Here is a 21,501-nt window from a genome sequence, read left to right on the forward strand (position 1 = left end):
ATGAATTTGAGGTATTGCTCAAAACATCAAAGGCAGATATTGTTGGGATATGAGACGTGGTGCCGCACAGATATAAGGAATGCAGAATTGGAATTTGGGGAGTACAATGTGTACAGGAACGACAGACAGGGAGGAGGGGTTATGCTATTAGTTAAGAAACATATAAAATCCAAGGAGTGAAGCCAGTCGACATCGTTGGACAGTGCAGTGTTGAGTCAGTTTGGTGTGACACAAGCAGTGGGAGATCAAAATTGAGAGGAGGAGTGTGTTATAGGCTTAATGACTCCAATGAGTATAATAAGAATCTGTACAGGGAAACAGAGTGGGCAAGTAAATCAGAGAGTCTTATAATGGAGGATTTTAATTTCCCAGATACTGACTGGAATTTGTGGGTTGGTCACACCCACACTAGCAAGGCTTTTGTGGATTTATTGGACGACTGTTTTCTACAGCAGCAGCATGTTCGGGAGGAAACTAGAGGGAGAAATACTCTTGATCTGATTATCAGTAGTGATTCTTCATGCATCAAGAATCTGCAGATAAAGGAACCACTAGGTGGCAGTGATCACAGTGTACTGAAGTGGGATTTACTCAAAGAGGTAACTACCATCAAGGGTAAAGGGAAGGGTTTTTGCTTTCATAAAGGCGACTACGATGGTCTGAGACAGTATTTAAATTCTACATGGTGGGACCAACTGGTGATTATACCAACAGCAAATTCAAAACGGGAAGCATTTAAATAATTAATCTTGGAAGCTACTAGGCTTTACATATCAACTAAGAAATATTGTTCAAGGTTTAGGCCTAAATGGATGTCAGATGAACTAATGAGACATGTGGCAGAGAAGAAAAATGCATGGGATACATATAAATTAATGGGTGACATGGAAGCTTATGATAGATATAAGCTGGTCTGTAATCAAGTCACAAAGGAGATTAGGCAAGCAAAGGCAGATGAGAAATCCTTGGCAAAGGATGCAAAGAAAAACAACAGAGTTCTTTACTTATGTAAACTCTAGAAGGAAAGGGATGAATCAGATTGGTCCACTGAATATTGATGGTTAAACTGTTGATGATCCTGCTCAGGTGGCTAACAAAATAAATGAGTATTTTGCATCTACATTCACCCATGAGGAGTTATTCAGGGAGGGGAAAGCCAGAAGTGAGTTAAACTCTGGCAGTAAGCGAGATAATCTTCTAATAACTAAGACTAAAGTGGAGGAGAAATTGTTGAAGATAAACATAAAAAAGGCACGCGGGGTAGATGGAGTCTATCCAGTTATATTAAAGGAGGCAGCAAAGGAAGTAAGCAAACCCTTAGCCATAATTATGAGAGCTTCTTTAGACTCAGGGGAGGCACCCATGGACTGGAGATGTGCAAATGTGACCCCAATTCACAAAAAGGAGGATCAAAGGGTGAGTAGCGCAAGTAATTATAGACCTGTTAAGTTTAACTTCTGTTTCAGGAAAATTAATGGAGGCACTGGTTAAAGAAGCACTGCAGGATCATCTAGACAAGACTTCATTTATAGCTTGGACACAGCATGGTTTTGTTAAGGGAAAGTCTTGCCTGACCAATTTGAATGGATGCAGGGAATAACTTTGATATGATATATTTGGATCTTAAAAAGGCTTTTGATACTGTTGCACATGAAAGACTGCTGAACAAATTGGAGAGTGTGGCATTGGAGGCAAATTGCTGCTATGGATAAAGGGATGGTTGAGTGGGAGAAGACAGAGTGGTAATCAATGGTCACTGCTCATCGTGGACTAATGTTATTAGTGGAGTCCCTCAGGGTTCAGAGTTGGGTCCATTGTTGTTTTCTGTATTTATAAATGATATTGATGATGGTATATCAGGTTTTAATGTCCAAGTTTGCAGACGATACAAAGGTTGGCAGGGTTGTTAATGACAGTACACTGCTGCAACAGGATCTAGAAAAGTTGAGCTGATGGGTTGAGAGGTGGCAAATGAAGTTTAACATTGACAAATATAAAGTACTACATATGGGAAGCAGTAATCCCAGAGTAACATATCAACTCTGTGGTACTATACTGACAGTGGTAGAGAATGAAAAGGACCTGGGGGTAATTGTGCAGGCAGATATGAAGTTTTCTGAGCAGTGCAGACAGTCTACAAGAGTAGCTCATGGTGTCTTGTCAATGATATACAGGAATTTTTCTAGCAGGAATAAGGTGGTGATTATCCCCTTGTATAAGGCAATAGTCAGGCCACACCTTGAGTACTGTATACAGGTCTGGAGACCTCATTTTAAGAAGGATATAGAGTGTTGGAACGAGTACAGAGAAAGGCAACAAGATTAGTGAAGGGAACAAAGGGTTGCTCTTACGAAGAAAGGCTTAAGTTTTGCAAATTAGTGTCTGGAGACTAGGCACCTGCGAGGTGATCTGATTGAGGTGTATAAAGCCTTGAATGGTTTGAGCATGCTCAATGCTGATGGGAATCTTCCTCTTGCTCAGAATAATCACCTGAGAGAGCATAAATTCAAATTGAGGAAAGACAGATGTAGTATAGATGTGCGGAAGTTTGCCCTTAGCCAGCAGGTAGTTGGTTGGTGGAACAAACTTCCATCCTTTTTGTGGAAGTTGATAGCATAAATAAATTTAAGGCTGGGCTGGACAGGTATTTGGAACGAACGGAGGAGTGAAATGGGTGTTTTTTTTTTTTTTTTTTGGCTGATGCTGCATAAACTTGTTTTCTTGCATCATGCCTCTATTAATGCTAATGCTAATAAAAAAAAAAAAAACAACAAAAAAACAGTGAAAATCTTAATTTTTTTTAATACAGTATAATACCAAATAAAATGAAGCATACAATTAATCTTCTATCCAGCATCTTTTTTCCACCTTGGAAGCCATATTCAGCCTCATATGGGTAACTCCAATCTCTTACCAAGAAAACTAATTTCTGTGAATGAAAAAAATTATACAATTAAATACAAAATGAATAAATATTAATCTATTATACATTATCAAACCATTCGTTAATATTTGTTTGCTAATGATACTGGACTTCAGTTTTGTACCTACAAATATAAATTATATCATTCAAAAAGGCTCAACTGAATCAAGTTTATGATATTTACCAGAATTGAATGAGTTAATTTTTAAATATGAAATTAAGTAACTGATACATTTGTACAAATGACTAGCTTTGGAAATTGGGATAAGCACAATGATAGCAGCTGAACCAGTTGTGCAATGAATGAACTTGTTTTTAATATTTCAGGTACATGTGATCAGGTGTAGACATGTCATTCTCACCCCACCCCAATCAAACTTAATTTTGACAGAAAAATCAAATGAAATGATGCAATATAAATGAGATATGACTAAAAAGCATGTCACCAAAAAGGTTTAATTAAACTAACCACTGAATGTTATACTGGAATCTTTATATTATTCATATCTTTCAATTGTTATAAAATATTTTTTGAAAATTTGACTTTGCTAAAAGACATTTGGAGAACGTGTCTGATAAATATTAGGGGTTGGTGATATAGTTAAGTTAACCCCCCCCCCCCAAATCCAATCTACATCACTTGTTCTTAACATTTGAGAAATTCATTTTAAAGAGCAAACTAGCATTACTACCAAGTTTTTGATTGCTTGAAATAGATTAAATTTGGATTTTCAGGGGATAATATATATTTTTTAAATAATACCCCTGGCACTTTTTTAAATAATGAACAATAACCTGCAAAGAAGTTTATAGTTACCACTAGAAAGATATCAATAATAACATTTGCCTAACCATTCTAAAAAGTTTTCTACATATAAACCAACCTTACCCTGACCACAAAGTTCAAATGAACAACTGTTGAATGAAATTACTCATTTGAGTCTTCTTTAATACATGCACTGATAAGAGTTTTGCTATTATTTACATATGTTCAAATAGTTACAATAGTCAATAGTTACATCAAAACATATGTTTGCATATTCTCTTGAAGAGTGTCAAGAGAAGTCATATCTAGCCAAACATATGCCATACATGTAACTCTGCAGCATCTTCTTAACTTTTGCAGCTGTGCCATTAAACATTAGTAGTAAAATAGATGGCTTAAGCATATTATAATATTCAGTAATCCCAATAAAAATAAATTGAATTTTCAGCAGAAACTTCAATAACACAAATTTATATAAAGGGATCAAGAAAAAGCAGTGACAAGCAGGTAATAATAAAGATTCATAATTTATTATGAAGTAATTATTGATTACATCCCTTCAATATAATCAACTATCTGTTAAACTTTTTCTCAAACCCATGGTAAATTCTGCCCAAGTCTTTTCCCTCAGTATATGGATATGAATGTTGATATTTTCTTGAAAATATCAACATTCATATCCTGACAAATAAATGCCACAGATTTTATTTATATCTGAAAGAAACTGTTCTTTGGCATACAAGAAGTCCTGTCCTATCTATTTTTAAAACGCTGCTCATTGTTTCATCAAATATCTGGAACTTATACATGTCAAAAGCAGAAACCTGGTGCTAAGGTAGCACCAGGTTTTTGCTTTTATAGTGGCATCTTTCAGATGCCACTAAAAATTTGTTCTTTATTTTTAAATTTGGAAATAAAATCAGTCATCCCATGCCTTTGCCCATCTATAATCTGTAACTGATTAGACAGTATTTTGTTTTCATCTCAACTTATTATGAATTACAACTGCAGGCAAGCAAAACCATCTATTTTTCTTATAGGAAACACTCATTCCTATGTTGAATCTTTGAGACACCACAAAGAGCTCTCTCTATAACAAAAAATTGTTGTAGCACTTTGGTTGTTTTGCTAGTTAAAATGAATGACTAACAAAAACAAACCATTCACGTTGCATTTGCAGATGCCATGCAAGCACAGGAGTTTCAACTGGAATTCTGTCCTTTCAATTCGGAGATGAGTAACCTTGAAAATTAGAAAAATATAATAGAAACATTGCTAGTTTCTTTCATTTATTTATGTTCGATGTTTTGTAACCAAATCATAATTAAGAGGATGGTTCCAATTCAGTGAAAAAGCTAACTTTTTTTTTAGTTTAAACAAAGTGTGGTGTCTCACAGATACCGAGCGAGTGATACTGTTCCACTTAAGGCTATGAGTAAAACATGTTGAATCTAAGGTAGTTCACATCTGTTGTCCAGGATGAACAGCGAAAAACAACTAACTAAAACTAACAAAAATGTCCTCCGTTCTATAGCTCTGTTTTAGTGAATGGGTCAGGGCCATTGTACCATATTTTGTTCATAGTGAACTGCTGAAGTAGATAATTGACATTGTTTTAATTGTATCTCATATTGTGAATACATTCATGAGTTGGCATGGTATTGCACTGGAACTAACCCATTCACTAGTGAATTTTATGCATAGTTTCATGCTTTAAGGAAAAATAATCAACGTAGCTCTATTCTATACAAACTGTTCTGATTGGTTGGTGCTGGGGGAAATCTGGCCAATAATTGTAATCTTTCATATGTCATATAAAGATCCCTGGCAAGTCAACAGATCCTGGGCCCTCATCTGGATCTTTCAGGATTTGATTAAAACAGGAGTCTCTATTGAGGTAGAGAGTGGCCATCACACACTCCTACTTCACCTAAATAATAGTTTTTTTTTGTAATGAAATTATTTAGGGCTGTTTATTCAGTCAGACTGTAGGCCTGTCTTGTTGGGGAAAGTCAATATTAAAAAAAATTAACCGTGCTTATTAATTATTTATTATGCATAAGGTATATAATAATATTGATATATATTTAGGTTATTAATGTAGTGTTAGTGCAGTATGCAAATATAAAAATAAAGAGACAGTAATTTTAAAATACATATTTACTAGTATGTACAGTACAGGGAGCCCTCGTTTTGGCATTGGTCCAATTTGTGCCAATTTGCAATAGCGCCGGTCACTAACCAACCACAATGCCATGAATATTTATTTTTGCAATTTTTTTTTATTTTTATAAATTGAAAGTTTAAAATCTTCAAACAAAATTTATCAGCATCGTACTGTACTATGTATCATGCACTGTTCACGTGATCAAGGACAATCTGAGCCAATCACAGATGAGAAACTCACCTACTCACAATCTTAGCCAATCAGCGATTAGTGCATCAATATCATAGCCAATTAGAGATGAAAGTTTCTCACCCTCAAAGTAGCCACTTGTGGATGTGGGTGGTAAAGGTCCATGCAGTGAAGCATTCAGTTGGTTGTTGCTTACGCTATTTACACGTGCTGGTCTTTTTTTATTAATTATGCAATTTGCAATAGCCATGTGCAGTTTTTGCCAATACACTAGACAGTGTGTTACATAATGAATAAAGTTTTTAATTTAATAGAATAAAGAGGTGCCATGTCTGGTAAAAGAAGTTCAGTGAATTCTAGTGCAAATGAAAGAGTGAAAAAGCACATTGATCTGTCACATCAGAAGATAAGATGGAATTTATTCGGAGGATGGAAGCTGGTGAAAGCCGCCTTAATGTACGTGTGTAGGGCTATGAAATGTTGAATATGCCATTGAGACTATTACTACAATTACGAAGAATTGCTGATAAAATAAAAAAAAATCAATGCAGAGTGCTACCAGAGTAAGTGCTACACAAATTAGTTACAGCAGAAGTAGGCTTTCAGAAAAAAATGGAGCAACTGCTGACATTTCGGGTCGATGATTTGAACTAAAAAAAAAAAAAAAAAAATTCCCTTGGCTGAAACTGAAAATGCTAAGTCAATTTTTGAAGACAAAGAAGGTCAGTGAAATGAAATAATTTTGGATAGCAAGGGCTGGTTCATGAGATGTAAAGCAAGAACCAAATGCAGAACTCTGAAAATTACCAGCGAGGGAGCAAATGCAGATGCTGAGGTGTCTGTCACATTCCCTGAAGAGTTTCAGGCCATAGTAGAGTAGGGTGAATATCCTTCAGATCTCATCTTCAATGTTGAAAATGGGCCTTTATTGGAAAAAGTTTCCCCCAAGAACATTCACTGCCCATGAAGAAAAGTTGGCTCTTGGGTTTAAAGCATCAAAAGACAGGCTGACACTTTTGTTGGGGGCAAATGTGTCAGGCAATTTAAAATTGAAGCCAATGTTGGTGTACCACTCTGAAACACCATGTGCTATGAAAGGCTTAAACAAAGCCATGTTGCCTGTGTACTGGAAATCAAACAAGAAGGCTTGGGTTACACAGGATGCCTTCTTGGATTGGTACACCAACTATTTTTGGTCTACTGTTCTCAAATTCTGCAATGACAAAAATTTACCAACTAAGGCTTCTTCTTTTGGACAATGCCCCTGGACACCCTACAAATCTGGGTGAAGTCAGAATGCCTTTTAAAGTTAATGTTCTCTACATGCCCCCTAATACAACATCAGTTTTGCAAGCCATGGACCAGGGGATAAGAGCCACCTTTAAAGCTTATTACCTACAGGAAACATTTACAGAAATAGTAAAGGCTTTAGACATGTCCAGAGAGTACTGGCAGTCATTTGATGTCTTAAAGGGCATCAATCACGTTAATACAGCCTGACAAGAAGTGACTGTCAATTGTCTAAATGGAGCGTGGACTAAACTTCTCCCACATTTCATGTGACTTCAGAGAATTCAAGCCACAACAGAATGTTGTAGAAGACATCAGCAGGCTGGCACAGGAGGGAGGGTTGAAGAAGTTACAGTTGAAGATGTAACTGAGCTCTTGAAAAGTCATGCAGCGACACTTTCAAATGAAGACCTTGAAGCACTAACTGCAAAACTTAGCCAACAGCAGGAGGAAGAGAGAGAGAATATCCTCCTCTAAAAATTATGGACTAGTAATCTACAACGGATTCTTGCAAATGTAGAGTCCCTCACTAAAGAGCTCTGTGACATTGATCTCAACTGGGAGAGGAGTGGCACAGTTTAAAGGGGGTCATACCAACCTTGAGCCCTTATTTTGAAATTCTTAAAGGAGGAAGAAATCCAGGCAATCAACACTTGCTTCTTTCTTCAAAAAAAGGCAACCTTCTCAACTAGGGCTGTCAACCGAAGATCCTCAACCAGAGCCTTCAAAAGCCAACTAAAACTTTGCCATTATGCCACTGTCAAAATGTTTTATGTATACTACATACATATTAATTTATTTTTTTATTTATTTTATGTAGTGTATTTATGTAGGTTAAAAATAAAACATTTTTTCTAATTAAATTTTTTTTTATTTCTGAGCTTTAAATACTTCCAGTATTGAAAAGGGTAGGTAAAATTTTTGGTGCCCGGAACATAACCCTGTGATTTCTCATCGACTCCAATATATAAAGGATTCCATTTGCACCTGTCCTCCCAGGAACCTAACCCCTACATAAATCGAGGGCTACCTGTATTTATAATTAATATTATGCTACACTTACTTATACTCTGAGACGGTTAATTGCTTTTTGAAAAATAACATGCAGTTTACTTTTGAGTTTAATTCAGTATTCCAAACTTATTTTACAAAATGCATTTGTAGGCCATTCTTTAAATCCAGTACATCCATATAATTTTTTAATAGAGCAAACCTTTTTAATTGTTCTATAATTCATAATATCAGAATAACTTTGAATTTTCAGTACTTCACCTATAAATGGACTTTCACATTATCTTAATTTTCTTCATTGCTACTTTGTCCTTCCACTTCTTGTGCTATAAAATCCCTTCTCTTCCACTTGATCCTCTATCATTAAATTATAAACAATTTTTATGTATTCTTCCAGTGAAGTTCTGTTGTCACTAGCAACCATTCCAACTGCTTCCTCTGGAACAGGTTCACAGTTTATGAAGTTGCCACTAACACCAATGAGTGCAGCTTTTATTAAAGTCTGGGAATCTTTTTCTTTCTCTCTCTCTTTCTTAATGCATTTCATTGCAGAACATATCCAAAAAGATGCATCTGATGTACTAATAGATTTTGTTAAATTACTCACAGAATCTGTCTTCGATAATATGTGCAGTAAAGCAAATTGTCTATAGCGGGTCTTGAGTTCAACAATATTGAAGCTGAAATTGGGATGTGATGTAGCCTCATTGAGAAATAAAATGACATTCCTGTTGGCTGTCATTTCATCATCTAAGACTTATTTTTGTGCCAAATAATGAACTTACTTAAATATACACTTCTGTAAGGATGAAGTCCATTGGCCTTGCACACAACAATAGTGTTTCGAATTCTAAGGTATTCATGCACAGCATGAGTTAGCTTCTTTTCTTTTTTTTAAGTTTCCCAGTGTTGCATTTTTCATTTTTATCCCAGTCATTTTACCTAGGAGAACTCTGAAAAACAGTCCCATTTAAACACAATTAAAAATCTTTTTGTCATATGATGCACAGATTTCAACCAATTTCTGATGCCACTATGTAACTTGTTAAGTGTTAGCAGATTTGTCTTTGCCATTTATGGATTTAAATGAAATGTTATGCAAATTTCTAAATTTCTCAAGCCATCCATTGAGAAGATTTGAAGTCATTCATTTTTAGTTCTCTGCTGGCCTCCAATGTCTTGTGTTGAATTAATGGAAAGTTATTTGACTAAACACAGCAGAATCATCAAACGATTGCATCAAGGCATTGTCTGTTTTTCTCACCTTAACAACCTTAGAACCTTCATTACCATTTAACGCCCACACTGTGTAAAGTGTCTTTTTTCAAATTAGATTCGAATTTGTATTTTATTCACACAAACTTTTAAGCAAGCACACAAACACAACTTATCCTTTTCGAATTCAATAATGTCTACATTTTCTTTAAAGGATTAACCTCTTCTTTTGGAAGCCATTAAGTAAAATGAATGCACGCTGAATAGTACTGAAATTGAACAGAATCTGAAAATGAAACTGTAGCATTTTTTTTTTTTTTTTTTTGGTAGTTGTTGGCGCATCGGCTTCTGTGGCCATAGTGCACCTCCCAAGGTTTTTGCAGTACTTTGATCTAAGCCCGAGGCAGGATTCAAACACGCGACCTTTGGGTTGCTAGGCAGGCACTTTACTCACCTGGCAAGCCCGGTCAGCTCAACTGTAGCATTTTTAAACTGACTCTGATGATTTGAACTGGAATGCAGTTTGGCAGCAAAAACCATGAGTTTTAACTTACAATTTAAGTATGGAACTCTAATTTCCACGATCTATATTTCAGTTTAGGGAATTTTGTGGGAATTTTGCCACATAATTTACAGATTATTTGGGTATTCCTAAGCATCTCAAAGCATCAGCATATATTTCCTTTTCAACGTTTATAAATATCAGCAAATGTACTTTGTGCTATGACTTTTATTGCATTATCATGCAAGTGTGAGTTATGTCAGCAGCAAATATTGTTTGCAGTTTTATTTTTTGTATTTTATTTTTTCATGTAATCAGGCGCATTATACTTTTGGCTGTTACTTTATGAACATTTTCTGCAGTGCCAAGAAAAGAAATAAATTAACCATAATAATATAAACGTGGAGACAGTTTGCCATTTTTTGTTTTTATATTAAATTAGTGTGGCTAAATGCAACTGCACATTACAAAATCCTATACAAACCACTGCATAACCGATTACAAAATCCTATTACAAAACAATGCATAACACATTACAAAAGCCCATCTTGGGACTGGGGGAAATAAGTTTAGCCATTACTGAGAGGTGCCATGGTGGTTTCACTGTATTTTAATTAGGAGTATGTATATTTAAGATATTTGTCTAATTCAATGCAAGATTGAATGGATTATGCAGGTGTATTCCAAGCTGGTCTATGCTACTTATTTCATATCTAATGATAAGGGCCTTTTATCAAGCTATTTTATTTCTATATACAGTCGAACTTCCCTATAACGAATTCGGTAAATCTGGCGAAAAAATTCATTATAGAGAAATTTCGTTATACAGAGGATATCTTTTTTATTATAAATTGTTATCTAATTAGAAAATGAAAACGAATCTACATTTATTTTTAATGTATTTTATTTCAAAAACATATTTATTTAAATTTTACATAATTTTCGCCAGTAAATATCACAAATTAAAAAAATCTGTAATTTTCATTTGCACAGTACAATTAAAAAATTGTCTGATTCTCAAAGAAAACCTCACATTTGTTCAGAGCATTAAAAACATTATCAGGAACATTTTCACAAAACTGTAGACCCATACAAACCGTTTTAAAAGCGCTAATCGTTTCTTCGTAAGTTGGCTTTTCTACGGGTTGTTCTGATGCGTCTCTTCAGCATCATTGTTAATTTCTTCGTGATCATGGTTGCATCTAACACTGTTCAGCAGTATTTCATCTTCATTTGGATGTTCTGCTGTGATCTACATAAACATAACTATCCATTGTTATTTCATTTTCAATGTTTCCAGACGATTCTAATAATGTCCAAAAGTTTTTCAGTTGTGAAAAGGGCAGTTCATCTTGTTCAACCAGTCGTTGTTCGACTTCTGTATTCAATGCAAATCCCACTTTCGAAAAACAATTTTGAATAGTGTATTCAGTGATATCGTTTGTCCAAACTTTTGCCAGTTCAGAGATGCAATCTAAGGTTAATTGTAACCTCCAAGTTTCTATTTTCTGATAATGCATTGACAATCTTCATTATTATTCTCTTTCGATAATGAAATTTAAAATTTTTAATAATGCCTTGGTCCATTGGCTGGAGTTTTGACGTTACGTTTGGTGGTAAAAGCAACTTTGCATAGGCAGAAATATTGGCAGGACGTGCCAGATAGTTGTCAGTTACCAACACGATTTTCCTTTTTTCTTTTGTTATACGCGTGTCTAGTTTTAATATCCATTCTTCAAAAATATCACTTGCCATCCATGCTTTTTTATTAAAGGTGTAGTCAACTTCCAAAGATTTTGTGCCTCTAAAACATCTTGGGTTTTTTGATATTCCGACGACTAAAAGTCTCAATTTTTCACTTCCTGTCATATTTGCTCCAACTAGCACAGTGATTCTTTCTTTGCTTTGTTTTCTGCCAAAACATTTACCATCCTTAAAAGCAAGTGTTCTATTCGGTAAACATTTAAAGAATAAACCCATTTCGTCAGCATTAGAAACACCCTTACGCTCATATTCTTCCAAAATCTTCTTTAAGCTATTGTTCCTCCAACTGACGCAATCTTCTTTGCTTACATTAACACTTTCTCCACAAATAACCTTTTCCACAATTCTGTGGCACTTCTTAAATTTATCTAGCCACCCAGTGCTCGCATTAAATTCTGTATGTCCAAGGGACTGTGCAAATTTCAGAGCTTGTTGCTTATTTATTAGGCCCGATATTGGGATATTCTTTTCACATATCATTTGCACCCAATTTTAGAACAGCTTTATCAACATCTTCGTATATACACAACTTAATTCGCTTCTTGTCTGCTCCTCCTTCAATTGCATTTAAAATTGATTCTCGATTTTTTTAAAATCGTAGATAAACTGCTTGCGGATATGCCATATTTCTCCACATCTTTTTTCTTAAAACCCTGGTCAATATCATAACAATCTTTGCTTTATCATTAATATTTAAACACTTTCTCTTCGACATTATTTTCTCAATCGTAAAAATTACTGGACTGCAGCTCTTGCCGATACATACACTGCAAACTTTGCTGCACTGGCCATATAGTGAATTGTTAGTACAGGTACCGCCTACTCAATGACATTCCCTTGCCAATTTAACAGTATCACTCACTTTGAAGAAATATATGACTTTGTGAATTTCTTTTATTTTGCTTTCATTCATATATACACAAAATAAAATTTATGATTAACGTATGTTGCATGTTACTTTTCAGGTAAAAAAATAAAATAAGAAAATAAAAAAATAAAAAAATACAAGAGCATATAGCCTCTGTGATTGATGACGAACAAAATTAAAAAAAAAAAAAAACAACAACATGAAAACCATCTACTGGGAGTCCAGTTAGACGAGAACGGACATATCATATAATGATTGACATGAAGGTCACGTGGTACAGTTGCGATGAGAAGCGAATGTCACTAAGTAGGCATTACTAAAAACCAACTATGGTAGCATTCTATGTATTGCCGCCGCAGCATGCTAAAGGTTTACCGCAGTGAATTTTGCTTTCCCCTGAGCCAACATCAATTTACAAATCTACCTTATTTATTGTAAAGTTTACAACCACTTTTAAGAAAACCCACTTGGTTTAATAACTAACAAAAATGAAACAAAGACCCTCCTACGGGCATCAACGGCCACAAGTGTTCACTAAAAGGATAATTATTTAATTCCAGATGCTAATGCGAAATTTCGGAGGGAAAGAGGCAGTATATTTGAGCGGCTGTTTAGCAGTAAATGCTTGAAAATCTTCAAAAATGCTTTTACTAATTTTTTTAAAAAATTCGTTATAGAGAGACTAACACTTTGTTATATGGGGTTAATTTTACATGTAATTTTTTTCAAGGTGCAATGTTTTGCGAAAAAATTCGTTAAATAAAGTTCATAATAGAGAAGTTCTACTGTATATATATATTACTCTAATAACTAATTAATTAGAACCATAAAAGAATGAACAGAATTAATAACTTATTAATCCCATTCACCCTATAAGGATATTCCTCAATAAAGGCTTTGAATGGGCAAATGTTCAATCAAAATGAAAAGCTCATATATACTATACCTATTTCTGTTATTCCGATAACAGTTTTACTTCTGAATTATAAATTTTGAGTATTAATTTTAATTAATAAATTTTATAGCATTTTTAAATAACAGTAATTACAGTATACTATAGTAGGGTTGGAACATAAAGCCTGACATGCATACGGATATAACATTGACTTACCAGGCTGGCAATCCCAAAAGAAATGCACACCTATTCAGCAATCCAGAAAAACATGAGCAATTTCATAATGGCTGCTGAATGAGTCACTATTTAAGTACCCTCTAGCACTTAAAAGTTGGATCATGAACTAATAATAATAATAATAAAAAAATAACAAAATGTTATCAAACTTGGGAAAGGGCTTGTATACCCTTTCTACAGTATAACATCCAATAAAAAACCTGGAAAGATAACCTATTTATTATCCTTTATTAAATTATTGTTTATATTTTTATACTGCAATTTGGATAGATAATTTAAAGTGAAAATTTCCTCAGCACATTTTATGCAGACTTACATTTACTTGAAAGCACATAAGTTATCTTACTAAGCTTTTGTCGACTTTTATATTTTAGAAAGTTTGTACCATCATTTGCTCAGTTTAACGTTACACACTTTGTAAGTATCAAGTTATTTTCAAAGCTACTGCATCATGGCCTAGTACCTGGAAGAGGTTATTTTTTACAGAACGTGTTAAATTTCTTAAAAATAAAAGTATTTTTGCAAAGTTCCAGAGAGTGATATATACAGGCTGGGGTGTCAAAGGCTTGAATCCTGTCCAATCCTGGGGTGTCCAACCCTTGAACCTGTACAAATGCTTATTTGTCCCAATCTTGAAATATTCTTTTGGGACTTTGTTTCATAGAACCAAAAACTGTAATTATGAAACATTTGCTCATCGAGGTACAACCCATGAGTGTGCATGTTGTACTGTTTCTATGGAACATTAGAAGTGATTGCAGGGAGGTTTCCTTCAGATCGGATTGTATGATCTGCATTATAATATTGTACAAAGAGAAATATTTTGATTGAGGAGACTTGGGAGCCAGACCTTGCCTACCTGAAGCGTTGTCAGCATTCTAACTTACACTCCTCTCCATCCCAAACACAGTGCTCCATAATGTTTGTGCAGAACAATTCTGTAGCACCCTTTGGTCATTTGTCCTTCAAATTGAAAGGTGACATTCCCTTTCTTATGAGATGAACAGTATCATAACAATCAATTTTCTTTCCATGCATTTCTCATGACCTAAGTAAATACATAACAATAATCCCATTTACAACAAAAATCGCATATAGTGATACTTCAATTGTTATAGACCTGGTATAAATAATTAGGTCAAGGATAAAATATATCCAGTCTTTACATCACAGAATTTGTGTAAAACATTTGTTTTACACCAGATCTGTTGTTTTGTTTGGGTTAATGTATTCATCATTTATGGCAAGTCATCCCTTAAGAAACAGTAAGTAGTAAGAAATGTCTAAAATTTTTTCTTAAAATATTCAACTCTCAGATCTCAGCTATGCATATAATCACCTTTTTTCCTGTTCCTGGTTATGAACAAAATGTGGCATTCTCAGTACAAAGAAATCTCTCTTCTCATACACACACACACAAGCACACCTGACGATCTCAAAAGCCAATTATTTTACTAGCATTTCTGAAACAAATGTTTCTTTCCACTGTCCTAACGAGGCTGAAATTTCAGCAGTATTTTCAATTATGCTATTAAGGACATAAGTATTTGTCTCCCAAACTACCAATTTCACAACTTCTTAAATTTTCCCACTCTAGACATTTTCAGAATCTTCAATATCAATCCATGATCTTTATATACTTCTTTTGTGGACTAATGTTATTAGTGGAGTCCTGCAGGGTTCAGTGTTGGGACCATTGTTGTTTTCTATATTTATCTGACCAAAAGAAAACCTCAACTGAAAAAAAAAATAACATTCAATTCATATTCTAGTTCAATATCTTTTAGTGACACAATTACCTGGAAAGGCTTTTCACTTGTATCTTCTAAGGCTATTCTTCCATATTCAGTGAAGAGCTGTAAAAAAACAATGTAAATCTAAAGTTTCATGAAAGCAGTAGAAAAATGTTTTTCTAAAAATAGTAGTATAAGTACACGTATAACTTCTTGAAATATGCTGACCAAAATCTGAATATTAAGGCAAATCTTTTATTTATTTTGAGAGCCAGTTTGTGTGAATTTGTAATTTTATTTTAATTTTTATTTTAAAAATTTGCAGTACTAACTCAATTCATTCAAATTTAATGCTGGACTGTTTACTAATTTGTGCCAATCACTGCCATATTTCCTGCTAATGCTAGGCATAGTGTACCAAATTTCAGATTGATGAACCAAACACACCAGCAACAAATTATGTAGTACTACAGGTACTGGACCATTTATCCGGCTTCCAGAAAACTGGCTACAGGTAACCCCCACTTTACACTGATAATTTGATCCAGAAAAATAGAGCATTAAGTGAATCCAGGCTAAGCGAGTGCCGCATTCCCATAAGTTAACATATCTTTTTGTGAGTTGTGGTCTGTGTCATAGGATATTAAATTCCTAATCAATAATAAATGGTAGTGAAAAGATGCACAAATATCATTCAAAATATTTAATATTCAAATATTTGTAAATATAAAATATTCTGTATTACATAATTATCTGCTAACTACTTAAGTATCAATATTAAACTTAAAATTCCAATTAAAATCATAAATTTAATTGATCTAAATTGATTTTAATTGATGAATTTAATCAATGAAAAATGTCAATTTTGGGTTGTACTTTGGCCCTCTTCCCGGTAAACTAAAAGGGGTTTTAATTTTAAATCTACCACAATGTTACCACCCAACAATAAAGCTTTGAAACCTGGCATGTTTTTTCTTCTTTCAATATGAAACTTCTTTTAGGCATTCGTTTCCATAAAAGTCCTGCTGTATCTATGTTAAAAACTTGTTGAGAAGTATAACATATAACACCCCTCTTCAATAATTTTAACAAGTTCTTTTTTGAAAGTTTTGCTCCTTGATCTCCATTTGTGGCTTCTCCTGGATTTTAAATCTATTCAACCAGCCCTTACTGGTTTTAAATGGTTCAACTTTTTTTTTTTTTTTTTTGGTGAGTTTTCTTCAGATCATCATATAGGCTAATCTCTCTCTCTCTCTCTCTCTCTCTCTCTCTCTCTCTCTCTCTCTCTCTCTTTTTTAATTTTTTTTTTTTATAAAATTTAACTTAAGTGAATTCTGCACAGGATATTATCTTCAATAAAATTACTTAAAGTCGCACCATTTCAATCATAATAGCTGGCCTAGTCCTAGTTGCTTGCAGTGGAACAGCTGTCTTTTCCACTGCTAAAATTATTTATTTATTTTTTACAGGATATTATCTTCAATAAAATTACTTAAAGTCGCACCATTTCAATCATAATAGCTGGCCTAGTCCTAGTTGCTTGCAGTGGAACAGCTGTCTTTTCCACTGCTAAAATTATTTATTTATTTTTTATAATTGTTCTTACAGTTAAACTTGCCAGTCTCCTAAATTATGGCACACATCTACTTGTTGACCAGAATCGATTCACTTCAAAACATCTAATTTAATTTTCAAATTCAGTCCTTTTCTTACATTTATAGAACAGAATCGTCGTACTGTATCCAGACATTGTTGCTTTTTCATTCTTATCCGCCATTATTAACTCTTCAAAAATGTAACTGTGTTGGTTGCATTAATTATGATACAATGTTTGAGTAAACTGTCTGTTACACATGATGTCTAATACTGTACTGAGTGATGACTAGCCTTTGGATAAATGCATATAACGCAAATATCACAAGCAATATACTTGATCATTTTTTAAAATGTTGATCTTGGAACTACGTAAAAAGTCGCTGTACTGTAATTAAATTAGCGTGTGAGAAAATTTCTCAAGATAGTGTGGGAAATGTTTTAATGCTGTTTTGCTATTCATTTTCAAGCTATTCACTCCATCAAATAAAACGATTTTGTTAAATATGCCAAAAATGCAATCTGTAAAAGAACGTTATAATGAGATACGGGTTATAATATAAGAACAGCGTTATAGCGAATCAGTGTAAAGCAAATCGCGTTATAATGAGGGCCTGCTGTATTTTTGAAACTGGCTAGTTTCAAATCTGGAGGGCTTTTTTTTTGCAGAATATAGCAAGCATGAATCGTAGCAATCAATTGCATGTCTGTTTCAGTATGACAGCTGTGTACACTTGCCCCTCTACATTTATGTGAATTGTCCCAATTTATTATAATTTTCATTTAATACCACGACTAAAAGGAAACATTTTGCCCTCAATATATCGAAGACAGTAGAGTTACTCATGAGACTCAATAAAGGTGCTTCAGTGCAACATTTGAGTGAGGAGTATGGTGTTGGTACATCTACTATCTATGATATCAAGAAACAGATACTTAGAAAATTCTACGGTGACAGTGATGTGCCTAAATTAATGGACAAGCAAAAAACTTTACACCAGCCAAAGAGTGTAGATGTGGACAGATTGTTGCTTGAATGGATTAGGCAACGTCGGAGGGAAAAGTTTTCACTTGATCATTCCATTATAATAGCCCAATTAAACCACGAGGAATTAAATTTGACTCCATGTGAATATTCATCTGGGTGGTTCAACAGATTTAAAAGGCATGGCATTCGGCAAGCTGAAGGTTTGGAGAAAAGGCTTCTGCAGACCACAGTGCTGCAGAGGCATATTTAGATGAATCTGCCAAGTTGGTTATGAGGGACTGTCAGCTGAACAGGTGTACATTGCAGATGAAACTTCTTTATTCTGGCATTACATATCAAGCAAATCGTACGTAACACCAGATGAGTCAGCACCAGGCGGGTATAAGGATTCCAGGGAACGACATACGATTCTTGCATGTTCCAATGCAGCTGGCACCCACAAGTGCAAATTACTCACTGTTGGGAAAAGTCAGAATCCTAGGCCATTTAAGGGAGTCAGGGTGTTTCCTGTGATTTATAAGACAAATAAGTGGGCTTGGATTACAACACAGATTTTCACCGACTGGTTTCTAAAGAACTTTGTGCCTGATGCCAGGGCTCATTGTAAATTTGTGGGACTATCTGATGACTGCAAAAGTATTTTAGTGCTTGATAATTGTTCTGCACACCCTCCTGCTGAAGTTCTAGTCAAGGACAATATGTGCTGTTTACTTACATTCCAATTGCACTTTGCTAATTCAACCTTCAGACCAAAGTCATTCTTCATGCATTCAAGTGCATGTACATATCTCTGCGGAAAATGCTAGACACATGCAACAAAGGTACAAGGATAAAAGAATTTCAGAAAGCATTTAATGTTAAAGATGCACTTTGGAGTGCAGCAAAGTCCTGGGACAATGTACCCAAGGATACTTTGATAAATGGCTGGCATAAACTATGGCCATCTAACTTATTTCTTGATGGTGGTGGTGGTGATGATGAACCAGATTTTTGTGGTTTCTGTATGTCTGGTGAAGAATTTATTGGAATATGCAAAAGGTTTGTCATGTGAAGTAGCCAAATCACTTGAAGGGGCTATAACAAGAGTGTATAAACATTGATGGTGATGGTCCAGTTGTGCTTCAACTGACTGATAGTGAAATTGTAGATATGGTAATGAATGCTGATAAGAACAAATCAGATGAGAGTGATGATGACAGTGCACTGAAAGAATAAGATAAAGTGTCTATAGATAGGTGCATCAGCCTGACTGAGGAACTGATTCGGGGAATGGAGCAAAAGAGCTTCATCAGTGAGCAGAATATAATGTGGATGTATAAAATACAAGAGGTTTTCATTAAAGAAAAACCAAAGTACAGGTAAACCTCTATATATGCATTTTCGATCAATGCAAGTTTTGATTAATACGGTCACAAAAATTTATATCATTCCACTATATATGCCCCCTAAAATTTCGAATAGCATGACCGATTATAAAACAGTTTTTAACGACATACAAAAAAAAACTCCTAAAAGCTTTCATCCATAAACAGTGTTGCTAGATTGTGCTTCTACTGCTCCATTATAATGCCATAAGCTCAGTTTCGCTTAGGCAACCATCCAAGGCAGACGTGTCAAAGCAGTCTCTTCCCATTACTGTATTCCACACTAAGTAATAATTAATATTTTGTAGACGTTCACCATGTCCAAAATGAAAAGTGATATATCAGTGAAATCCGATACGAAGAAAAGTAAAGTTATTACTTTAGATACAAAACTTGACATTATTAAACAGTTTCCTAATGGTCAAAGCAAGACCAAGCATCAGCATGGCACTAGGCCTCAACGAGTCTATGGTATGATTAATTCTGTGGAAATCTAAGGAATACAAAGAACAAGGTAAAGTTGCATCAACATCTTTCAGTATGCAGTGCAAGAGAAACAGAAGTCCTATTTTGGTTGAAATGGAGAATTTAATAAATTGGCTGGATAATTGCAATCAAAAACGGATTTCAATTGGTACCAACAACATAATGGTAAAAGAACTTAGCCTGTTTTCATCGCTCAAAGAAAACAAATTCAAAGGGGATACAACGATATTTTCTGCCAGCAGAGGGTGGTTTGAAGAGTTTAAAGCTCGAACTGGAATGCATAATGTCAAGTTAACAAGGGAAGCAGCAAGTGCCGGATAAAGATACAGCCATCAAATTTCCTGCATGTTTTAAAAAAAATAATTGAGGAAAATAATCACAATAACTGCAAAATTTTTAACGTTGATGAAACTGGCCTTTATTGGAAGAAAATGCAGTCTAGAACTTTCTTAGCTAAAAAAGAAGAATCACAATCTGATTACAAAGTCTCCAAGGACTACTTAACTCTTCTGTTGGGAGGAAACGCTGAAGGCGATTTCAAATTGAAACTTGTGCTTATTTACCATTCACTAAATCTGAGGGTTTTAAGAGGTTGCAACAAAGAATCATTTCTTGTAATTTGGAGGGCAAATAAAATATCATGGGTCATGCAAGCTTTGTTTGAAGACTGGTTTAAGAGTTATTTTTGTCCAGCAGTCGAACTATCGCAAGCAAAATAACCTTACATTTAAAGCCCTCTTAGTTCTTGAAAATGCTCCTGGCCATCCTACTGCGCTGAATGACCTGTGTGAAAATGTAAAAGTAGTATTTTTTACCTCAGAATACTACATCTTTGCTGCAGCCAATGGACCAGGGCATAATTTCAATTTTCAAGGCCTATTATCTACGAAGAACTTTTGTGCAAGCTACAACAGGGGAAGGTGCAATTTCATTGACTGAATTTTGGAAGAATTTTAACATTAGGCAAGCTATTGAAAATATTTATGAGCCATGGCAAGAAGTTACGGCTAGCACAACGAGGGCTTTGTGCAAATATCTTCTGCCTTACAGTGCAAATGACTTTTGTGGCTTCAAAAAGAGTTTCCGCTGTTATTGAAGAAATTAGCATCATTGGAAAGGCTTTGAAGACGTTGATTTCTCCTAATGTCAGAGAATGCCTGGATTCAGATTCACTGACTCGGATCTTATAGAATTGGAACAACAGCATGCCTACAACAAGAAAAAAGAAATTGCGACTGAGGGAGAGGAGTGTGTCACTAAGGAAATTTCGTTCAAGGAACTCTAGCAGATGTTTTGAGATTTGGAAATTGTTAAACAACAAATTATGGATTTAGATCTGAATGTGGAAAGAAACATGCTAGTACGCTGAACACTATAAAATGGAATTAGCTGCTATCGTAAACTTTGTGAAGAGAAAATGAAGGCTACAACTATTCAAATGAAGCTTGAAAAATATTTTCCTAGAAAGTAGCATATCCATTTTTCACTCATTTTTTATTAAAAAATGAGT

At 34.6% G+C, this 21,501-nt stretch overlaps 1 protein-coding gene across 1 annotated transcript in view; it reads right to left on the reverse strand.

Moving 5' to 3' along the window:
- The window catches only part of atl (atlastin GTPase), a 346,856-nt gene that overhangs the window by 129,971 nt on the left and 195,384 nt on the right, over positions 1–21,501 (reverse strand). The window contains exons 6-7 of the mRNA XM_090369474.1: positions 15,627–15,683; positions 2,837–2,929 (exon numbers count right to left, since the gene is read on the reverse strand). Coding sequence (XP_090225600.1) covers positions 2,837–2,929; positions 15,627–15,683 — 150 coding nt within the window. The remainder of the gene's footprint in view (positions 1–2,836; positions 2,930–15,626; positions 15,684–21,501) is intronic.

This window comes from Mastigoproctus giganteus, chromosome 3, assembly GCF_048544385.1.
Source record: "Mastigoproctus giganteus isolate SK-2022 chromosome 3, ASM4854438v1, whole genome shotgun sequence".
NCBI lineage: Eukaryota > Metazoa > Arthropoda > Arachnida > Uropygi > Thelyphonidae > Mastigoproctus > Mastigoproctus giganteus.